This window comes from Salvelinus sp. IW2-2015, linkage group LG21 (genome assembly GCF_002910315.2).
Source record: "Salvelinus sp. IW2-2015 linkage group LG21, ASM291031v2, whole genome shotgun sequence".
In the NCBI taxonomy this organism is placed as follows: Eukaryota; Metazoa; Chordata; class Actinopteri; order Salmoniformes; family Salmonidae; genus Salvelinus; species Salvelinus sp. IW2-2015.
In genome coordinates, this window is record NC_036861.1 from 747,262 (window position 1) to 771,424 (window position 24,163).

The window sequence follows — 24,163 nt, forward strand, 5'->3', positions numbered from 1 at the left end:
ATGTGATGATTTCAGAAGTCATTATAGGGATACGTTTTCCATTGGCCTACAGTCACCACTCTAATCGCTACAGTCGCCACTCGAATTCGTCAGTCACCACCTCGAATTCGCTACAAGTCGCCACCTGAATTTCGCTACAGTCACCCACCTTAATTCGCTACAGTCGCCACGCTGAATTGTACAGTCACCACCTGAATTCGCTACAGTCGCCACCTGAATTCGCTACAGTCACCACCTGAATTCGCTACAGTCACCACCTGAATTCGCTACGGTCGCCACCTGAATTCGCTACAGTCACCACCTGAATTCGCCACATCTAAATGATTRGACTTCACCTTCATGCCAATGACCTCTGTTGCAGCCAGAGGAGGAGCTCATTAGTATGTGGTCTCAGTTTCCCTAATCAAAAGGGACTTAATTGAACGTGACACCAAATGTGTTGCTCATGAATATTTTCCACTAAATTAGGTCTGAATTGGCTTTGGATTACAAAGAATGTTAAATGAACAATCAAGATAAATTGAGGTAATACTTGGATGCAAGTTGACACTCTTTCTCCTTCTTCCAAGAGACAGGTCTTTTTCAAGCCATATCTGGTAATGTTTTCCTTGAGTCCAGCAGCCCTGTTCAGAAGCTATTAAAAATAAACGTCTGTGAAGTACAAACAGATTCCGTGACCAATTCCCTCTGAGGTGTGAGACAATCCGTCATGGCTGCCATGCCCAAGCTGAGATTCCTTTTCCTTTCCGTTGGAAAATGCAGTGAAAGACTTGGATGGAGCACATCATCAATCTCTATCAATCTGCCTCAGAGTGTGCGTGTGTATTAAATGTCTTTAGTGAGGGTGATAGCCAGCATACCAGCACGCACTGCACTAAGGAAGGCATTAGTTTAGTTTAGAGGGAACCGATGCCACTGAACAACTAAGCAACTGGACTGTRTGGCTGCTTTTAAATATTTTGTTCAAAGCCAACATGAGGGTATGTGCMCATATGAAAAAAATACTATGGTATACTATGGTTAAATAATATTGTATTCACTGTAGTGTTTTTGCGGACTTTACTGTAGTGTACTGTAGTATTTACAATCTACTGCAGTGTTGGAACTAGTAACATAAGCATTTTGCTGCACCTGCTATAACACCTGCAAATCTGTGTATATACCTTAGTCATTACTGTAGGGTTTTTGTGAACATTACTGTAGTGTTTTTGAGGTCTGCAGTATACTGTAGTATTTACTGTAGTACTTCTCAATCATGTATAGTACTTGCTATAGCACATTGTAGTATACTATAGTGTGTAGTATATTATTCTACAGTATACTACACAATTCTATACTAAGTAATGTAGTATTCTATAGTAAACTGTGGTATTTGTAATGTGTGTGTGTGTGTGTGTGTGTGTGTGTGTGTGTGTGTGTGTGTGTTGTGTGTGTGTGTGTGTGTGTGTGGTGTGTGTGTGTGTGTGTGTGCCCGCTGTGGGTCTCAACTGCTTGGGCCCGGTAGAGTGGACTGTTGCTATGGGGACAGGCGATGGAAGTGGAGTATATGTGTGGGTGCACATCTAGCCGGTATGGTTTCACAAAGTCTACTGCCTCAGTTTGTATGATGGCAATTTGCATTTACTCCAGAATGTTATGAAGAGTGATCAGATGAATTGCAATTAATTGCAAAGTCCCTCTTTGTCATGCAAATGAACTGAATCCCCCCAAACATTTCCACTGCATTTCAGCCCTGCCACAAAAGGACCAGCTGACATCATGTCAGTGATTCTCTCGTTAACACAGGTGTGAGTGTTGACTAGGACAAGGCTGGGAATCACTCTGTCATGCAGATTGAGTTCGAATAACAGACTAGAAGCTTCAAAAGGAGGGTGGTGCTTGGAATCATTGTTCTTCCTCTGTCAATCATGGTTACCTGCAAGGAAACACGTGTCGTCATCATTGCTTTGCACAAAAAGGGCTTCACAGGCAAGGATATTGCTGCCAGTAAGACTGCACCTAAATTAACCATTTATCGGATCATCAAGAACTTCAAGGAGAGCAGTTCAATTGTTGTGAAGAAGGCTTCAGGGTGCCCAAGAAAGTCCAGCAAACGCCAGGACCGTCTCCTAAAGTTGATTCAGCTGCGGGATCGGGGCACCACCAGTACAAGCTTGCTCAGGAATGGCAGCTGGCAGGTGTGAGTGCATCTGCATGCACAGTGAGGCAAAGACTTTTGGAGATGGCCTGGTGTCAAGAAGGGCAGCAAAGAGCCACTTCTCTCCAGGAAAAACATCAGAGACAGACTGATATTCTGCAAAAGGTACAGGGATTGGACTGCTGAGGACTGGGGTAAAGTCATTTTCTCTGATGAATCCCCTTTCCGATTGTTTGGGGCATCCAAAAAAAAGCTTGTCCGGAGAAGACAAGGTGAGCGCTAGCATCAGTCCTGTGTCATGCCAACAGTAAAGCATCCTGAGACCATTCATGTGTGGGGTTGCTTCTCAGCCAAGGGAGTGGGCTCACTCACAAATTTGCCTAAGAACTCAGCCATGAATAAAGAATGGTACCAACACATCCTCCGAGAGCAACTTCTCCCAACCATCCAGGAACAGTTTGGTGACGAACAATGCCTTTTCCAGTATGATGGAGCACCTTGCCATAAGGCAAAAGTGAAAACTAAGTGGCTCGGGGAACAAAACATCGATATTTTGGTCCATGGCCAGGAAACTCCCCAGACCTTAATCTCTTTGAACTTGTGGTCAATCCTCAAGAGGTGGGTGGACAAACAAAACCCCACAAATTCTAACAAACTCCAAGCATTGATTATGCAAGAATGGGCTGCCATCAGTCAGGATGTGGCCCAGAAGTTAATTGACAGCATGCCAGGGCGGATTGCAGAGGTCTTAAAAATAAAGGGTCAACACTGCAAATATTGACTCTTTGCATCAACTTCATGTCATTGTCAATAAAAGCCTTTGACACTTATGAAATGCTTGTAATTATACTTCAGTATTCCATAGTAACATCTGACAAAAATATCTAAAGACACTGAAGGAACCAACTTTGTGAAATTAATATTTGTTTCATCTCAAATCTTTTGGCCACGACTGTATGGTGCAAACTGAACACAACCCATGAACGTTTATTGAGAATCCATTTTGGGGCTGAAGGGGGAGTATCTCACCTGGACAGAGCGGCCTGTAGCTCCTCCTCCTTCTTGGCCAGCTGGATCTTGAGCTCCTCTATCTGGGCCTGCAGCTCAGCTATCTGGTCCTGGAGGTCCGTGGTCTCAGCGTCTAGCTTCCTCTTGGCCTTCTCCAGCTCCTGGCGAGTCTTCTCCTCCTTCTTCAGGCGCTCTTGATAGACACACACACACACACACACCACACACACACACACACACACACACACACACACACACACACACACACACACACACACACACACACACACAACACACACACACACACACACACACACACCACACACACACGTACGCAACAGACACACACGAAGGTGGAAGGGCAGCAGGGTCAACCAAACGATGAAAATAGATGTTGGCCCAGCACTCAAAAGTATCCACTCAAACATTCCACTCAAGCAGTAGTAACCAGATTCTTCCGCTTGGTAAACCATTAAGTCATTGTGGTGTCCGAACTGAAATGGAATTCCTATGCATACGTAGAATCACACTACCAGAGAAGTCTTAATCTCATCCAGTCTGTAGTCTTATCTTAATGTTATTATATGCAGTTGAAACTTGCCATGTTGAGGAGTTACAGAAGTTCTACAACTAATCTTTCCTGGATTCCTTGCATCATCAAAAGGCTTTGGAGAAGAATGCCTGACAGGAAGGACCTTGGACCTTCTCCTCCAATGAAGGCAGAGAAGAGAGGCAAGGAAGAAAGAGAGCAAGGAATCGAGGAGACCAATCGAGGAAGAGCCACAGTGAAGCATTTACCTTCCAGGTCGACCATCATCACCTCCTGCTTGTTCTTGACCTGCCCAGTTCGTGGGCCGTCTCCTCCTCCTCCGTCAGCTGGGAGGTCATCTCGGCCACACGGTCGTCCAGCAGCTTCTTCTCCTGTTGGGTGGAGAGAGGAGAGGAGCGACGTTAAACCTCTCTACAGTTTTCTACAACAGGGGTCTGCAATGTGTGGCTTCAGAGCCGCATGTGGTTCTTTAGCTTCCCCTTCATGGCATCTTCTAATAAATCATTTGTATCAGATTAAGATAATCTTAAACATCTCTTCTATCCCCTGTACCCTTCAGGGCTCTATACAAGTCTAATCCCTAATTTATGTTTTCCGCTTCAATCAAACGCACATGGTTCCGTATTCAGTGTTGGTGCGGACAGGAGGGGACATTCTATAATGTCTTTTCTGGTTTTGTTCGAGAGAACCAGGCAGACGGTCGGACGATGTGGAAGCAGAATGTATAAATTTGTCTTAAGTGTGCCCTCTTCTCTGACCTTGAGGAACTTGGAGTTCTGGTCCTCCAGCAGTAGAATGTCCTCTTCCATCTTCTTGATCTTGGCCTCGGCAGTCACCTTCTCCAGCTGAAGCTTCTGCCTGGCTGCCTCCTCTTCATCTAACTGCTCCTCTAGATCCTATGGATAGACAATGGACATACATACGTTCAACCAACAGAAACACTCAGTATCTTCAGCGCAAGGATATGTATTGCAATGCTGAAGTTATCAATAGTTTTAGTTGAATCAATTCCATCTAAACCAACATTAACTCATCAACTGATGGTGTGTGAGTGTGTGTGTCCATGCTGCATCCATATGTGCATATATGGGTCTCTCTCTCGCTCTCTCTCTGACCTGGATGTGGGACTGCATCTTCTTCTTCTCGTTCTGCATGCTCTGGTTCCTCTCCTCTTCCTCCTCCACTCTGGACTCCAGGTCATGGAGGATCTCCTCCAGCTCCTGCTTCTTAGCGGCCAGGCGGGCCCTCATCTCCTCCGCCTCAGCAAACAGCTCCGTCTCCGCCTGCAACTGCTCTGCAAGGATGTTCTTCTCCTCTAGGAGCTGTGGGGGACACAGAGGATAGAGAGCAAAGTTTACCTACGCTTCTTTTCTAGATGTTATTCGATTAGAATGTCGAAAGGTCAAATCTCCTCAAGTCTACAATAAAGGTGCTCTCTAGTACCAAAAAGGGTTATTTGGCTGTCCCCATAGGAGAAACCTTTGAGGAACCCCTTTTGGTTCGAGGTAGAATCCTTTTGGGTTCCATGTAGAACCCTTTCCACTAGAGGTCGACCGATTATGATTTTTCAACGCCGATTATTGGAGGACCAAAAAAAGCTGGTACCGATTAATCAGCCGATTTTTRTATATATATTTGGAATAATGACAATTACAACAATACTGACTGAACACTTTTATTTTAACTTAATATAATACATATATAAAAATCTATTTAGTCTCAAATAAATAATGAAACGTGTTCAATTTGGTTTAAATACGTAAAGGAACGTTTAAGTTCCTTGCTCAGAAYATGAGAACATATGAAAGCAGGTGGTTCCTTTTAACATGAGTCTTCAATATACCCAGGTAAGAAGTTTTAGGTTGTAGTTATTATAGGAATTATAGGACTATTTTTCTCTATACCATTTGTATTTCATATACCTTTGACTATTGGATGTTCTTATAGGYACTWTAGTATTGCCAGCCTAATCTTGGGAGTTGATAGGCTTGAAGTCATAAACAGCGCTGTGCTTCAAGCATTGCGAAGAGCTGCTGGTAAACGCAGGAAAGTGCTGTTTGAATGAAAGCTTACAAGCCTGCTGGTGCCTACCACCGCTCAGTCAGACTGCTCTATCAAATATCAAATCATAGACTTAATTATAATATAATAAACACACAGAAATACGAGCCTTAGGTCATTAATATGATCAAATCCGGAAACTATAATTTCGAAAACAAAACGTTTATTCTTTCAGTGAAATACGGAACCGTTCCGTATTTTATCGAACGGGTGGCATCCATAAGTCTAAATATTGCTGTTACATGGCACAACCTTCAATGTTATGTCATAATTATGTAAAATTCTGGCAAATTAATTACGGTCTTTGTTAGAAAGAAATGGTCTTCACACAGTTCGCAACGAGCCAGGCGGCCCAAACTGCTGCATATACCCTGAATCTGCTTGCATAGAACGCAAGAGAAGTGACATAATTTCCCTAGTTAATATTGCCTGCTAACATGAATTTATTTTAACTAAATATGCAGGTTTAAAAATATATACTTGTGTATTGATTTTAAGAAAGGCATTGATGTTTATGGTTAGGTACATTGGKGCAACGACAGTGCTTTTTTGATTGATTGTTTTTTATAAGATTTTTATTTTATAAGATAAGTTTAATGCTAGCTAGCAACTTACCTTGGCTCCTTGCTGCACTCGAGTAACAGGTGGTCAGCCTGCCACGCAGTCTCCTCGTGGAGTGCAATGTAATCGGCCATAATCGGCGTCCAAAATTGACGATTACCGTTGTTATGAAAACTTGAAATCGGCCATGCCGGTCGGCCATGCCGGTTGACCTCTACTTTCCACAGAGGGTTCTACATGGAACCCAAAAGAGTTCTACTTGGAACCAAAAATGGTTCTCCTATGGGGACAACAGCAGAACCCTTTTAAGAGTGTACTACTCAACTTTCAAACCCAGTGGCCGAACTAGTACTACACAGCATGAACTATGGAAGCCAACGACATTAACAATGGCTGGAGTAAGTTCATATGTTGTTTTATCTTCGGCAGTGCATACTTCAGAAGAATAGCTAAATTGAGATATAGAACCATGGTAAGGGGATCAGGTAGAGCTCCAGGTAGTAACTCACCTGTTGGTGTTTCCTCTCCATCTCCACCAGCTCTCCCTCCACCTTGCTCTGTCTCTCCTTCACCTTGACCAGCTCCTCGTCTTTGGTCTGCATCTCCTCCTCCTGCCGGGTCACCTGGAGCAGAGGTTTCACCTGGAAGAGAAAAAGGAGGAGGGTCCCATCAAGGTCAGGGGAGGGAGGAAAGGAAGAAAGGAATAGGATAAGGTGTAGAGAAGTGGTCATGTGAATCCTGTTAACAGTGGGTGTAGATGTGGTCTCACAGCACGCTCCATCAGTAAAACCCCCACTCACCTTGGTGAAGAGTCTCCACCACTGCCAGTGGCGCAGCTTGAGGTAGGCAGCACAGTTCCTCTGGAGGACCTTCAGAGCACTCAGCTGCTGCTGCTTCTTAGCAAAYGCCCTGAGGAGATGCATAATTAAGAGACTGATATCACATACAGCCTTACTTTAGCTACTTAACTTGGCCACAGCTGTATCCCAAAACATAACACATACAGTATCATTTTGACTTGACTTTTGACAGTTTTAGCAACTTCATAACTTATCTGTACTTATGCCCCATTTTTGTGAATTGCATTGAAATCAAAGGGCATGAACATSCCTCAGTAATGAGGTGGACATTTAAACCTACTTGACTGAGTGATAGGGGGCAGACAGTGGGGCTGCTGAGTCATGGTACTTACTATGCAAAGTGATTTGAAGCCTGGAAGTCTGGAAAGTCTGGCTATATAAATATGAATTAAGTTATAAATCAATTGTTAGTCCTAATGACTCACTTGCGTGCCAGGTAGCCGCGGCAGACAGACTGGAAGTAGATGATGATGTCAGTGATCTTCAGGTCTCTCTCCTCCTCCAGGTGGGCCAGGACTCCGGTCCTGAAGAAGATCTTACTCTGGCCGATACGGAACAGGTTGGGGTCCAGTTCCAACGCTCGGATCTGTTACRATACACAGGAGAATACGAGTAAATGAGGAAAGTCAGCATGCAAATCAGATCTTTTTTATTTGTTATTTGCATCATTTTAAACAGGGTGGTGCATTGACACAACTCATATTTTCATGAGTTTCAACACTTTTTCTCATTGTGTTAGTTAATTAATAGATAACATTGGAAGCCCTTTACCATCCTCTCGCAGGCCTGTTTCCCGTCCATGAAGCCCTTGGGGATGGCATTAGGAGTCAGGATCTCGTACCTGGGATAAATAGAGAAGTATTAGAAGTTAACACACTGGCATATACCCCGAGATCCCTGTAAGTGAGGGCAGTCTTGTCGGCTCACAGTGTAGACAAAGAACACAAGCACAATAGTTATGTGTCCTGTTTCCRTGGTTACCTCTGTCTGAACTCCTGGAAGACGATGCGGTTGGGGAAGCCCTGTCTGCAGATACGGATCCCCTCCAGAACTCCATTACACCTCAGCTGSTCCAGAACCAGATGRGGCTCCAGCTTACCAGCCTGACATGGGAGAGAGACRAAGTGAAGTGTTATAAATAAATARTRCAAAAAYCTGGTACAGGTGTACAAGCAAAGASTATTACCTATTAACCTTGTGTCTACAGAAGGYCTAGCAATATATACTCAGAGAAAACCCTGAAATTAAGAGATCAATTCAAGTCTCACCCCTTCTGTTGGGTATAGTATAGAACAGGTGGCCTGGTATAGTTAGACTGACATGTAAAGTATGACAGGATATACTACTCACCTTCTTCTCGTGGTTGGGGATAATACAGCGGACGAAGTTGGGGTTGGTGTTCCTCAAGGTGGCCATGAGCTTGGTGAGGGACTCCTTGTAGAGCTGGCCCACCGTGCGGAACATGCCCTTCTTGGTCTTGTAGGTGGCGCCGAACGTCGTCTCCGCCATGCCCGCCACCTGGTCCAGGCCCACGATGCGGTCCACTGGCGAGGAGAGAGAGAGGGAAGGAAAGGGGTTAGAAGAGAGGGGGCGTCAGACTTGGAGAGAGGTGTTGGGAGCTAGATCACAGACAGACAGACAGACAGACAGACAGACAGACAGACAGACAGACAGACAGACAGACAGACAGACAGACAGACAGACAGACAGACAGACAGACAGACAGACAGACAGACAGGATGCTGGGAGTAGCAGCAGCCAGCAGAAATGTGTGTCAGCTGCAGGTGTAGATAGATGAGGACCTCTAGGTATGACTGGCAGCCTCTGTGGATTTGTGGGGGTGGGGCAAGGACAGGGCAAGAGGATCACCTAAAACTGTAGTCCCGGACAAGCACAACTGATTCAACATGTCAAGTAATCATCAAGCCCTCGATGAGTTGAATCAGGYGYTTTTATCCGGGGCTACAACAACGATGTGTGCTGTTGGGGGTACTGGAGGACTGGAGTTGGGAACCACTGCTATACAGTATACATGCTTGGTTCCAGGGTCTGTATTCGTAAACGTTCTTCAGGCTAGGTACAGCTGATGGTTGCTAGTGGTAAAAACAGGTCTTCTTGAGCACTATGTTCCCACACTACTCCTTTCAGCAGTCATTCAAAGTGACAACCTTTTAGGATAACTATAAATTAAATACCTATTCTTTGGTATGAAACTAAAGGCRTTTCACAGCCTGGGACCTTTCCTACACATTGTCTTTTTTCCATCATATTAGCATAATCTGACAGTCAGTCACACAGGGCCATTTCATATCCGTAACTTCAGATTCACAACATGCCTTTTTTCATTTTGGTGTGACATTATTGCTGGGCTGGCGTGTTGCCAAGCATCATATTTCCAACACGTGGCATAAGTTTTGATATGAGGCATGCTGATGAATTAACTATTGTTTATCCAAGTGTCCATACAGGTAATTTATCAAAATCAAACCTCCAACTGTGTTATCTCCTAGGGTTTCAGGCAGACAGAACTCCAGGAATGTCCTACAAAGTTCCAGACTTTCAGTTTTTAGTCTGTAGATATTGTATCACTGTCACACCTGCTGTGTGTCAACGTCTAATGTACTGTAGAATCGGGCCAAGAGAAATGCCAAATACTACATGTGGTTCCAATTCTCTGCTACTTTGAAAAAATAAAAGGGGGAAATGAATTCCATTAATCTTTCCTCAGTCAAGCCTCAATTCTTTAATTCCCTTTACGCTTAAATATATGCCTTGGAAAGGGAATAAAACCCAGACAGGAGAATAGGCTTTGGTTCGGAATACTGAATAACCAGTGCTCTTAACCTTTCCACCATACTGTAAGGAAGCGGTCGAAATGTACACTATTGTTACCCTGAGGGAAATGGGGGAGGGGCATGCTTTTTCAATTTCAGTCAGGGAGAGAGTTTAGTATTTTTTTATTTAGTCCAGGGGAGGATCATGTAATTTGGATTTGATTAAATGTCATACACTCATAGATTTTTCTTTGCTATCTAGAACCTAAAGGGGTTCTTTGGCTGTCCCCATAGGAGAACCCTTTGAAGAACCCTTTTTGGTTCCAGGCAGAACCCCTTTGAGTTCAATGTAGAACCCTTTACACAGAGGGTTCTACAAGGAACCAAAAAGAGTTCTACCTGGAACCAAAAAGTGTTCTACCTGGAACCAAAAAGGATTCTACAAGGAACCAAAAAGAGTTCTACCTGGAACCAAAAAGTGTTCTACCTGGAACCAAAAAGGATTCTACCTGGAACCAAGAAGGTTTCTACCTGGAACCAACAAGGATTCTACCTGGAACCAAAAAGGATTCTACCTGGAACCAAAAAGTGTTCTACCTGGAACCAAAACCAAAAGGATTCTACCTGGAACCAAAAAGGTTTCTACCTGGAACCAAAAATGGTTTATTCTATGGGGACATTCGAAGAACACTTTTTTCTAGGAGTGTATTGCTCAGTGTTTGAGAATTAGTTGTTTATTATATCTGGATGTGTGCCTGATGATGCCCCTCATCCCTGATTCTCTGCTGGGCGCGCAATATCAAGTGGCACTACTGTGGTCTCAATAAAATGATCCTTAGACTATAGGCCTAGGCTATATGAAGAGCATGCTTGGAAAAGTACAGGGCAACATTATATTTTGAAGAAAATGTACTTCCTTCCCAAGTTTTTGCGCTGCTGGGATGGTGTAAAAATAGGCTACACTCTCAATCAATCAATCAAATTGATTTATAAAGCCCTTTTTACGTCAGCAGATGTCACAAAGTGCTTATACAGAAACCCAGCCTAAAACCCCAAACAGCAAGCAATGCAGATGTAGAAGCACGAAGGCTAAGAAAAACTCCCTAGGAAGGCAGGAACCGAGGAAGAAACCTAGAGAGGAACCAGGCTCTGAGGGGTGGCCAGTCCTCTTCTGGCTGTGCCGGGTAGAGATTATAAGAGTGCATTGCCATTAAGGCCAGATTGTTCTTCAAGATGTTTAAATGTTCATAGATGACCAGCAGGGTCATATAATAATAGTCGTTATAGAGGGTGCAACAGGTCAGCACCTCAGGTGTAAATATCAGTTGGCTTTTCATAGCCGAGCATTCAGAGGTCGAGACAGCAGGTGCGGTAGAGAGAGTGAGAGAGAGTGAGGGAGAGTTGAGTTACACACAGCAATTGATAGGCTGTCCCAATCATGAGCCTTGGCCTGCCCTGCTCTTGTTGATGTAGGCCTAAAGTCTTTTGTGCAGCCTAACCAATGGTTGTGCTGTGTACGGTGGCACTTCAGGAGGCAAGTCAAAGGCTTCGTCCCCAAAATGCTATATTTGTGTGTGCGGACTAGCCCTACTGATGTCCTGTTCAGTTTGAGAGGAAGAGCGTGAAGATGAGAAGGAGGACCGGAGGTAAGCTTGCTACTGCTATAACACTTCCGTATTGGTTCTAATACAAAATAGGTCCCGTGACCAAATGATTAGGTACCTATACCATAACTACTCCCCGGGAAGTGGAATAAATTGGTCTGAAAAGYCCGTATTATTGTTTGTTGTATTTTCTTCATGGTGTAATCATTAAATAATTTGAATTGAACAAAACAATAAAACAGGCTTTTCAGACCAATTTAGTCTAAGTAGGTAGTATCTAATGCTAGCAGGAGTAGAGCATTGCTGAAAGGTATTGCCATCCATTGGCCTATTGACTACTATACTAGTACTGAGACATAGACGACCAACAATGACATGCAGCCTAGAAGCGACGGGAGCCTCTGTATGGAGGTAGGCTTCACCATGATGCACTGCTAAGCCATGGATCTACATCAGCATGTCATAACATAAAACGTCATCTATCTCTATGAGCAACGCCATGCTGCGCTGCTAAGCCATGGATCTACATCAGCATGTCATAACATAAAACGTCATCTATCTCTATGAGCAACACCATGCTGCGCTGGTAAGCGTGGAACCTTCTACAGCTAGTCAGAACATTCACCTGGAGGCTCATCAAGACTAGTGACATTGTTCTGTATCTCTACGATACAGAGAGACAGGGGGATAAAAACACCTGACAGAAGAGAAAATAAAAACACAAAAGGGTTGAAAACATAAACAGAGGTTAGTTAGTAGGCTGAAGTCCGACTGATTACTATTAGTACCATGTTAGCTAAATAAGCAGCAAACATTGTACATTGACAATCCCTAAAACAAATAGGCTTAAATTATGATGAATTAACCAATCTAACGAATAATAACTGTTCATCATCAAGCCAGTGCTAACACATTCCTTCTCTGTTAACCATGTGGACAGGACAGGGGACATAACTTACCATCTTTCCAGAGCTCCGACACAAACTTGTCAGTGGACTGGTTGAGCAGCGTGGCCACGTTGTCATTCAGGGGGTCCATGTTCTTCATCAGCCACTCATCTGCCTTGTAGTCCACCTGGGGAGGGGGGAGAAGGTCAGACCCATCCAGGCCTAGAGAGATATAAGCAATAATAGCCCTTCAGGGATGAATAAAGTTTATTGAATTGAACTGTCGGAGAGTGGTGATATACAACAAAATGACTGTTGAGGTTCCAAATTCATTTCACTAGGGGTGACATAAGACTCCAAATCATTCCAGAAAAGTGTGTTTAAAGACAACGTGGACATAATATTAAACAGATGTGGTTACGGTGTACAGCAGGACAGCCTGCACTGGAAAGGGCCCGGGTCTCTATTGCGCAACACTGACTGGACGCTAGAGAAACTAGCCAAACCTCCTCCCACGTATCTGATACATAAAACCAGGATGATACTCCTGCGGGATTTGAATACCACAGAGGAGAAGTTGTGCGTCAAGAGCGATACAGCAGCCAGAGGTTGATGGGAACAGGATAGGGGCTAGTGACGGAACAGACAATGCCTCAGGACACATTATAACGGCGGCTTTCCAAAAGGACCTGGTGTGCCTCCAAGAACACTACAAGCCAAAGGCTCTGGGGTCTACAAGTAGTGCAGATGACGTAAACCAAAGTAACTTGTAAGTGGATACATAAAAATAGCCACAAAAATTGCCTCAGCGGAAAAATCGGTCTATAATACCCAGTGCATTGTAAATGTTTAATCTTTGACTCGAGGAATACGGCAGAGCCATACGTTTTTAAAGGGATAGTTTTCTGTATTTTTACACCAATCTTTGGGTTACAAAAAAAAAACGAACTATCCCTTAAACTATCCTCCACCCGCTATATGTAATCTCACCGGTCCGTACCTTGCCAGCGTAGTGGATGATGCAGAAGTCAGCCTTGTCCTTTAGCTGTCTGGGCTTCTGGAACTTGGAGTGGGTGCCCTGCTCCTGGACCAGCTTGTCGATGAACGTCTTGTCCGTGGCCTTGGGGAACCAGCACTCCTCATCCAACAGAGCCAGCACACCAGGAGGGTTCGCCTGCAGGATGACAGCACACAACAAGCCCGTGTTCAATAGCACACCAGGAAAAAAAGTGAATCAACGGAAAACGAATTGTTTTAGTTAACTTTGTTCCTTACTGATTCACTCTGTTTCAAAATGTTAGCTGCTCATTGAACATGACCCAAGTATTGACAACAGCACAACACCACAGGAGGACACACACACACACACACTCACTAAACGGATACTGACCGGCCTCTCGATGAGGTCGATGCAGGGCTGCAGGTCCAGGCCGAAGTCGATGAAGCTCCACTCGATGCCCTCCCTCTGGTACTCCTCCTGCTCCAGGACGAACATGGTGTGGTTGAACAGCTGCTGCAGCTTCTCGTTGGTGTAGTTGATGCACAGCTGCTCAAACGAGTTCAGCTACAGGAGAAAGRCATACAAMTTGATTTGATCTTTTCAGAACTCAGAAACTCAAGGAACTTTGTCTCAAAAGTGAAGAAAGCAGTAAGATGGACCATTTCTTAATTCATCCCTAGGCGGAAATTGATTTGTAAGGAGTTTCAGATATGTAAAATCAACAAGACGACATTATTTCATTTATGAAACACCAATGAATACCACTTCTAAGATGTCTTCAGCTCAAACTGGCACCTACTGCTTTTTACAGTTTACAAAACAATAACTGCAGCTGATAGATTTTTGTTTGCTATGATTAAATTGGTACCAGGGATCGTGATTTAGTTTCCTGTTCTTTTGGCTCAACATTACAACGCTGCAGCCAAGGCTCTTAGTGGGGGAATAAACAGCTGCCACAAACCAGAAGGGAAACAGACAGGTTGGAATTTYAGCACAAGATTTAGTGATCTTGGGATATTGAGTGTTCTAATGGACGACAAGGTTCATGTCAGCAATGTCTGAACCGTCTGAACTCGCCTCTTGTTGAACTCGCCTCGCATGATAACTATTGTCTTATCAAGTGATAGATCAATTAATGACCTTGGTGTGAATGAGGACGACACCCAAGAGGCATTTTTAAAAGTGCTGAGATTACCATAACTGACCCTGAGGAGGGAATGGGTTCAAAGTGCAATTGGTCCACAGGATAAATGATCAGTTGTTTCCCAAAAATGTCAATCAGACCATTTCCCCACAAAAAAACATCCTTAGACCATTCAGATGACCAGTTCCATAGACAGGATGAACTAAGCCAAACCAAGTCCCCTCTCTCTTCTCTAGCTGTTTTCTCTGTATCTGGAAGAGATGGAGRGACCTWSTGGAGGCCTTATTTGCCATGTATTTAAGTACCTGTKGAGGCCTAYGCATTTAAGTACCTGGAAGATCTCAAAGCCAGCGATGTCCAGGATGCCGATGAAGGAGGCCCCCTGGCGTTTGGTACGGTCCAGGGCCTTGTTGATGCGGTGGACCAGCCAGCGGAACAGACGCTCGTATGTGGCCTTGGCCAGAGCCTCCACTGCAAAGTCAGCCTAGCGAGAGAGAGAAAAGAGAGAGAGAGAGAGAGAGAGAGGTAGAAGAGAGAGAGAGAGAGAGAGAGAGAGAGAGAGAGAGAGAGAGAGAGAGAGAGAGAGAGAGAAATATGCATTGCTTATTAGATTGTCTTTCAGTGGTATGACTTGGCAAGTGAGTCTGCCATTCTCAGCCTTGGGGTCGCACGGCTAGACCTCTCTATTGTTATAAATCTAACACAGAGGTGGACAGGAACCACACCCCACAGTACTAACATTATCCTGATCCAGAGTCAGCAGTACAGTGAGTCCATAGAGGGGTGATGAGTGAAGCAAGGAGAACTTCTATGGTGTAGTGTGTGTTTTACCTGTTCTTTGGTCTGGGCCTTCTGGACGTAGTCTCGTCCCACCTTGATCCTTGGAGACAGGATGGCCCGGGTGAACTCCATCACATTCAGCCCCAACAGGTGGCACAACTTCTGGGCCGCTGGTAGAGGAGAGGAGGAAGAGGGAGATAAAGGAGGGAGTGAAAAAAGGGAAAACAGTAGTAACATTAAACGTTCGTTCTCAAGATGTGATTACAGGCAACACAAATAACTTTACAATACTCAAATATCCCTTACATAGACTCAAAGYAGTAGCAGGGAATGAAGTAGCAACATTTGAGAAGTTAAACGTTATTGGGATTTGATTATATCTATATATATATTATATAGACCCGACGGATAACCCTATAATCCTCCAATTCCCATAAACCCCAGTGAGTGGGAAAACACACAGTAAAAACCATATAGACTTTCCATCAGTGGGACCACCGCTTGAGACCACCAGAAAATACATACCACTGGCCGCAGGCCACAGCTCCACATGGTCGGTAGCTAAGAATTACATTCTCCCCCTTCTGCCAGAAGTTGCTCACATTTGACCGTTAATGGTAAAGAATAATAAGTAAGAACTGAACTGAGTGACTGCCTCCCCCTGCCAGTCCAGTACCTCTAAGGTATGCCTGGAGCAGACATGGATCCAAATACTATTTGAAATATTTCAATTACTTTGAGCATTTGCTCTAGTCTGTCTGGAGTGTCAGGTGAATGGGGTTTGCACTTTTGGGACTTTTGTATTGGTTCCATTGCAAAAGACAAGCTCAATCAACCACAGCTTAAGTATTTGAAACAACTTAAAATAGTACTTGAACCCAGGTCTGGACTAGAGCTCAGGGTAGGGGGTAGTTAAACGCACAGCTGTTTAGAACACCGGTGGGTTAACAACACAGACTTGATTTAAGACGTGTCAAAGCGGCTTTTATGATATTTGTTTTTTGGAACTGGGGAGATGTTTGAATTTTAAATATTTGTCACGGCGGGAGCTTCTGGAGAGGTAAGAATGATAAATCTGTATCATTTCCAGGGGTAGAGTTGCCAGCGCAGAGACAGCTAAAAACATCTGCTTCTGCCCTAGATCTGTTTTCCACATTTGGTAATAAGTGCCTGGGCCACGGCATTGACACTCACTTGCTACCCTCTCCTCTTGAAATGCCAGGAATGCAGCAGTAACACACGCGGTTGAGGCAAAGTCTTCATTTGTTTTTCCTTCTAAGTAAAGTAGGGGAGTAAATCTGAATAATGATGTTGTTTGAAGGTGGGTGACAGGGCCAGGGGAGATGGGAAGGTTAAATCGTTAGAGCTCTGACGTCTGACTCAGGCTGGTTAGCACAGGTCTGGGAGGAAGATGAGGAAGATAAGGTCTGAACGTGAGAATGTGAGGAGCTTCCTTGACATCAATACATGTGACAACAGACAGGTGTAACGGCGGTGTGAATGTAGTTATGTGTGCCCAGGGCAACGCGGGTCAATGTCCGCTACCTGTGTTCTCAGGCATAGAGGCCTGGTCTGAGTTCCTCTCCTTCTTGAAGACGACGTTCCCAAACTGAAGCACGGAGGAGACCACCTTCAGCATGGCTGCAAGCACAGAGAACGTTATCATAAACTTATCATGAAAGCCACACACTGCTCTGTGTTTGTTGGAATACATGGAACTGTTATGAACATGTAAAGTTATAATAATTACTGTAAAGCTGTAAAGTGTTGATGTAAAAGGGGTTTAAAAAGTTGAGACAGACAGACAGTCAGTCAGACAGATGAGAGTGAGGATGGTGGTACCCAGGATCTCGTCGTGGGAGAAGCTCATGATGTGCATGGCCTCCATGGTCTCCTGGAAGTTGTCTTTGTCCTGCTGACCAGGGACGGTAATGTTGCCGTTGGACAGGAAGCGGTAGCTGTTGAAGCCCTCCAGGAGCAGGTCCGCTACACAGAGGAAAGGGAAATGACGTCGAGATAGCTRGTCCGAGGTCACAAAGGACAAAAGGCAAACATGCATTTTTGACAGTCAGCCCACTGACAGGTGATGTTATTGTGATACTAGGTAGTGAACGACACGGAGTCTGAGTGGGTTTCAAGACACCTCAGGCCAACGGCTAGAGAAACAATGTTCTGCATGTCAGAGGGTGACTATTCTTTMCAGAGGCCATATGGGTCCGGGTCGTTGAAGTTATGCTGATGATACATAGCAGACTACTTACACCTGAGATGTTCTCCCGCCCCACACAGCAGCTGGTAGAAGATGTGGAAGGTGCGCTCGTCTTTGGCTTGGCGAACAGCTCTCGATTTCTCCAGTAGATCTGTCCCATCACAGTCAAGGAAGGGCAGCCTTTATACAGTAAAGAAAGATATTAACCCCCTTGGAGAAGATTTATGCGGCCCTGCTGGAATCTAATTAGCATAATACAACAATCCCCATCAAAATCTGTCAGTTTATGTAAATGATTAATATCATAGCTTGCATGGAACATTTAAGCTAGCTGTTTGGAAGGATACACGTTTCAATGTTGGCCCCGACGATGTATCCGGTGACATCAAAGTTGATCCGGATGAACTTCCCCTTGAGGGAGAGAGAAATGGAGGGTGAGAAAAGCAGACAAACCATATCACTGCATCCACGTCTCCCTCAACCAGGTCTCACACTGTGCTGCAAGGCCTTTCTTCTTCTCCCCCTGAGTCACATCACAATAAGGCTACATTTGATTAGTCTGGTCCCAGAACTGTATGTGCTTTAGTAAACTACTATAGTCAGATGAGTTGGCACATACACAGATCTGAGACCAGTCCAGGCCTCATTCGGCCACATTCCTGTTGGTCTCTACATTCCTGGGGTCTGGATTAGACTACATTCCTGTTGGTCTCTACTGTCCTGGGGTCTAGAGTAGACTACATTCATATTGGTCTCTACTGTCCTGGGGTCTGGAGTAGAATACATTCCTATTGGTCTCTACTGTCCTGGGGTCTAGAGTAGACTACATTCCTGTTGGTCTTCTTAAATGTCCTGGAGTCTGGATTAGACTACATTCATCTTGGTCTCTACTGTCCTGGATCTGGAGTAGACTACATTCATCTTGGTCTCTACTGTCCTGGGTCTAGAGTAGAACTACATTCCTATTGGTCTCTACTGTCCTGGGGTCTAGAGTAGACTACATTCCTGTTGGTCTCTAATGTCCTGGAGTCTGGATTAGACTACATTCATCTTGGTCTCTCTGTCCTGGGATCTGGAGTAGACTACAATTCCTGTTGGTCTCTACTGTCCTGGGGTCTAGAGTAGACTACATTCCTGTTGGTCTCTACTGTCCTGGGGTCTGGAGTAGACTACATTCCTGTTGGTCTCTACTGTCCTGGGGTCTGGAGTAGACTACATTCCTGTTGGTCTCTACTGTTCTGGTGTCGGGAGTAGACTACATTCCTGTTGGTCTCTACTGTCCTGGAGTCTGAGTAGATACATTCCTTTGGTCTCTACTGTCCTGGGTCTAGAGTAGACTACATTCATCTTGGTCTCTACTGTCCTGGGGTCTGGATTAGACTACATTCCTGTTGGTCTCTACTGTCCTGGTGGTCTAGAGTAGACTACATTCATATTGGTCTCTACTGTCCTGGGGTCTGGATTAGACTACATTCTCTTGGTTTTACTGTCCTGGGGTCTTAGAGTAGACTACATTCATCTTGGTCCTACTGTCCTGGGGTCTGAGTAGAATACATTCCTATTGGTCTCTACTGTCCTGGGGTCTAGAGTAGACTACATTCATATTGGTCTCTACTGTCCTGGGTCTGGTAGTAGAATACATTCCTATTGGTCTCTACTGTCCTGGGGTCTAGAGTAGACTACATTCCTTTTGGTTCCTACTGTCCTGGGGTCTAGAGTAGACTACATTCATATTGGTCTCTACTATCCTGGGTCTGGATTAGACTACATTCCTCTTGGTCTCTCTACTGTCCTGGGATCTAGAGTAGACTACATTCCTGTTGGTCTCTACTGTTCTGGGGTCTAGAGTAGAATACATTCATCTTGGTCTCTACTGTCTGGAGTCTACTGCAACAAACACACATGCCAGCTAAATCTGTCTCAAGTGCCAGTTGTTTGAGCAAAGAGATAGTGAGTGAGATGGCATGAGTGGCTTTTTTGGCAAGTCACAGAGGAACTACATTATAAACTTAGGGAAGACTTCAAATGAAGCTCGATACGGTCTTGAGAATGGCATCTTTTGGGGAAATATGTATACATCCTTTACTTACGAATCGTGAACGAGTTGTCATCTCTTCACTGTCTTGCGTTGCCGAAGGACTCGAGGATGGGGTTGGCCTGTAAGAGTTGACGTTCAGATTCACCCTGAAAAAGAGGAGAGGTATTCAGCAAAGCACTGGGTCTCAAGCACATATGCCCTTCCCCCAACTAAAGCTTTTTACAAATAACAAGCACAAAAAAATGGTTGGCCCAGGAAGAAACATGTTTCGGAAAAATACACACAATGATGATCACCTTCTAATGTTTACGTCAATGTCAATTCTAGCAATCAACATAGTGTCACACAGACTATTGAATCATAATAACATATGTAGGCGACGGACCACTGTTTTCCCCAGTAATGTTTATGACCATAAAAACTAGTCGAAAAGAGAGTGAAACGACAGGTATTGCAACGCTGTAAAAGACAGATGTGATCAATGGAGCATGTTCAGGAAACCACTTTACAGTCTCTCTGCTCAATATCCTACAACAGTACGTCCAACTAAAACTAAAGAGATGGTGGGATAGGGAGAGAGAGGAGATAATCTCATTTCTTTGAATAATTTGGGCCTGTTCTGTGCGTTAACGACACGTGTTTCCTGACGTCTGGTCACTCAGTGTAGAACCTCTGGGTTTGGAATGGAATGGACTAGAACCTTGTTGCTCAGTGGTGGAACACAACAGAACTGCAATGACTCTCTCCACACCGCATACGGTTCAGCTGAAGCTCAACACATCCACAAGCGAATGTTCAAACCCATCTGGACTCTGGGTTTGCATATCCTCTTTCTACTGTCAGAYCAACATCAAAGGCATCAGATCAAATCAAATGTTATTGGTCGCATACACATATTTAGCAGATGTAACTGCGGGTGTGGCGAAATGCTTGTCAAATAACAAACAAAAAAAAAGAAATACTGTAAAGTTGCTTAGGAGCGAGAAGCAGAGCTGCCATGTCTGTCGGCGCCATCTTGATGATGGAAGCCATTGTCTAACCATCAAGCCTGCAAAACAACCTAATCAAATCCATCCCTGTTTACACTGTCGAAGTACACAGTACGATCATAAAAAGTACCAGTATATTTGTGCAACAGACACACCAATAAATCTATCCACAGATGTCTCATATATTCCACAGTGCACAGCTGTGTTCCAGCGTGGTGGTTTAGGACGTGTGGACAGCTAGCTGCTGTGAGCCAGGCGGATGGGTGGGTGCTGGATGAGTTGGGGCTAATAAGGCGACTCAGAGAGGAAGGCCATATCTCTCCAGTTAGTGATTGAGATAGAGATCCTGAGGAAAAGGACTCAATCGTTTACCACAGTGACAGATACTGGGGAAACAGACCTGTTTAACACACTGACACAAGCCAGAGACACTATATCCTATTGGCCAGAGACACACTCAATCCTATAAGGAAGAATCCGTCATCATTAGTGATCCCGTTAAGGGAGGGAGGGAACGGTGCTCTGTTCACTTCTCACACCTATTGTAGACCCTATCTGGCTGMCTGCCAGGGCGGAATAGAATGTTCAATAAGTATGAAATGGAACAAAACGCTCCAAAATGTAAAGGTGGTATCCAAACTTGTCCAATAAGAAACACTGGTTTTCATCTTCCGTTGCTACAGTGTACCCTAATGGACATGACCCTGTGCAGATGTTTAGACAGGTGGCCCATTACGATCCCATCCAGAACCTCATTCTAGGCTTGGTCATGACCGGGGAATCCAAGATGGCCCACCAAAAAAATAACATGGCCCATACTTTGAGCTTTTCTTTTCTGCGGCTAGGTGGGAATGGGATTTTCCCATTACGTCAAGCTCACCAGACACATTTTGATCGCTCAAGACAGTGGCGTTTTTCCAGGGATATCTGTGGGATGAGTTAGGGGTTAGGAAATCAGCCTTGCGTTCAGACGTGAGACGTGTAATGTGATCTTTGGCTGCCAGAGCTGGGCCGGAGAGCCCGGCTGCTGTTTTCATTGAGTTTTCGTGCTGCTGACAATGAGGCAGGAATGAATTGAATAAGCCCGTTCSTGCCAGTGGCAGATTGCACAGACTGTAAATTATAGCACGGTTTCAGATCTGTTAGTGCAGTCTTACCATTTCCTATAGTCATTGTCACACGCTGTCTCTATAACGCAGTGCTTTATGGCACAACTTGACAACACCACACGCTTTAGAACAAACTAGAACAGAGGACATAATAGAGACTGTTTAATGTCCACAAGCTGCAAATCTCTGCCAAACTCAGTCTMCAGACTGGGACCAGACTGGGGAGAGGGTAGGAACAAAGGGGTGAATACAAAACACCAGCAGGGGTCCACTTTAGGAGCATTACAAGCTGACCCACATTCCAGCGTTCCGGAGTGTGTTACTCTTGTTCTGACAGATTCCAGAGAACATCATTGTCATGTAAGGAGGCTAATCACTAGCCGTGCCAACAACTGACAGGCCTGGAAGACCTCCGGGACATGTATTGTACCACATAATCTGGTTTATGTGAGCAAGAAGACCATAACATTACTGTTGATGGAATGCGTTACACTTATTCTGATGAACAGTGTCTGGAAACCATCATAGCCACATTAAGAGGCTAATCACTACAGTGACAACAACTGGTGGGGGCCTGGAAGAACTCAGGGACATATAGTTGTTGATAACATAATTGTTGTTGTTAGTGTGACTATGGACAATGCTATCGTGTACCACTTAATATCCCGTTAACATTGACACGACTACGAAATGAATGTAATCTTTTGTGAAATAACTCCTCTCTATTCTCAATCTTTCCTCTGTAACTTGGGAAACATCCTTTGTAGCGTGTTCAACCTCACTTGTTATCAGTGTCAGGGCCTTTGGCAGTGCTTTGGCCCAGATTGTGGAGASTGGAGAGCCAGAGGAACAGTAAAAACTGTACCATTAAATCTTCAAGGAAGAGGCCAGGTAGGGTTGTGGAGTCACATCTGCTCCACAGACTAGAGTCAATGGACAGACGTTACAAATCTCTCCAAGTCCACAAGCAGAGTCACTGCTGGACAGACATTACAAATCTCTCCAAGTCCACAAGCAGAGTCACTGCTGGACAGACATTACAAATCTATCCAAGTCCACAACCAGAATCACTGCTGGACAGACATTACAAGTCGTTTCAAGAGTTGCTCCAAGTCCACAAGCGGAATACCACTTCAGTGACTGTTGGGAGAGTGCGAATGACGCAGGCAACTGGACTTTTGTTTGTGGTTTGGGGAACAGGAACAAACCCCCACTCCTCAAGGGGAGGTCAGAATAACTTTCTATCTGTGTAAACTCCTCCCCCATGGCAAAGCAGGGAGAAGATGAAAGACTTGCAAAGACAGGAAGAAGCAGTTCTAAGGGGATTCATTAGTGATCTAAGTAGCACTACCACTGAGACACAAATGGCAAAATCCACAGTCAACACCCCGTGGTGAATTCAATAAGGTACGAAGATTAAAATCCCCATTATCATCCCTGCTGGGCGTTCTGTGGCTGGGTCTGAATAGACCAAGCAGAGGAGAGGCTGTTGTAGGTCTTGGACCATGTCATGGCCCTCTCTCCCTGGGGGAGTCCGTTCAGCTGAGCTCTGGGCAGTGGTCCTCTTGGCTCTCCCTCCCTAGCTGCTCTCCTCCAGATTCCTACTCCAGCTCCAGCTCCTGCTAGCTGGAAGCCAACTGACTATTTAGTAAAGCCTGCTATGGCTATTTGGCAGCACCAGCACCTCGCGAGTGAAAAGCTCTCCAGCAGGCTCACCGGGAGCCAAATTGGACGCGGGAGAAAAGTTTGTGACGAGGTCCTGACAGGAGTCTTGCTCAATGTCTGCCAGTATAACAGTGGAACATATTACAAATGCACTGTTTATGATTGGTGGTGTATGATTGTTTCAAATGGGATATGGCAGTTAGGAAGTGGGAAACGTGTTTATTAGTATGTATTAAACTAGGAAGTAATGTTTATTTTCCCGAATCGGAGATATTTGAAAGAAGCAGTGCCAACTATAGGTAAGAACAGGGACACCATACAGCGCATGGAGTGGATTAAAACTAAACTAGTTTAGTGTCCCAAAGGTGATAGAAACAGAAGCTGCTATTGGGCCCCCATTGACACCSATAAAAGGGACAGATATACAGAATAGTACACAGAGACAATAGCAGCCCCTTTACAGGATATTCTGCCCATTGTGTTTTGAGCTTGTCTAGTGAGTGGAGTACGGTGGGTGAGAGAGGTGAGGGACGGACTACATGCTACTCACATAGAACAGGGCTCCACTCTGTAGTCAATGGGTAGATTGTCAAATGTTACCATGGAAATAAACAGGAAGTGTTAATGGTCATGGATACTAAACACACATACAGGATATACATACAGTACATACACACCAAGGAAGACAATTACAGGTAGTACTCAAAGATAATTCGGACTAGGCTAAATAATGCATAAAGGCAAACGGTTTAAGTGAAATGTACAGCAGTACATTAAAACAGGAAGC

At 44.6% G+C, this 24,163-nt stretch overlaps 1 protein-coding gene across 1 annotated transcript in view; it reads right to left on the reverse strand.

Annotated features, from left to right (window-relative positions):
- The window catches only part of LOC111982307 (myosin-10-like), a 108,726-nt gene that overhangs the window by 25,304 nt on the left and 59,259 nt on the right, over window positions 1–24,163 (reverse strand). The window contains 23 exon segments of the mRNA XM_070433794.1: window positions 3,160–3,338; window positions 3,944–3,988; window positions 3,991–4,066; window positions 4,454–4,591; window positions 4,811–5,017; window positions 6,827–6,958; window positions 7,118–7,226; window positions 7,603–7,763; window positions 7,949–8,018; window positions 8,159–8,280; window positions 8,528–8,721; window positions 12,515–12,629; window positions 13,443–13,616; window positions 13,833–14,006; window positions 14,918–15,070; window positions 15,418–15,536; window positions 16,912–17,007; window positions 17,209–17,352; window positions 17,628–17,726; window positions 17,923–17,986; window positions 18,467–18,476; window positions 19,677–19,759; window positions 23,927–23,944. Coding sequence (XP_070289895.1) covers window positions 3,160–3,338; window positions 3,944–3,988; window positions 3,991–4,066; window positions 4,454–4,591; window positions 4,811–5,017; window positions 6,827–6,958; window positions 7,118–7,226; window positions 7,603–7,763; window positions 7,949–8,018; window positions 8,159–8,280; window positions 8,528–8,721; window positions 12,515–12,629; window positions 13,443–13,616; window positions 13,833–14,006; window positions 14,918–15,070; window positions 15,418–15,536; window positions 16,912–17,007; window positions 17,209–17,352; window positions 17,628–17,726; window positions 17,923–17,986; window positions 18,467–18,476; window positions 19,677–19,759; window positions 23,927–23,944 — 2,682 coding nt within the window.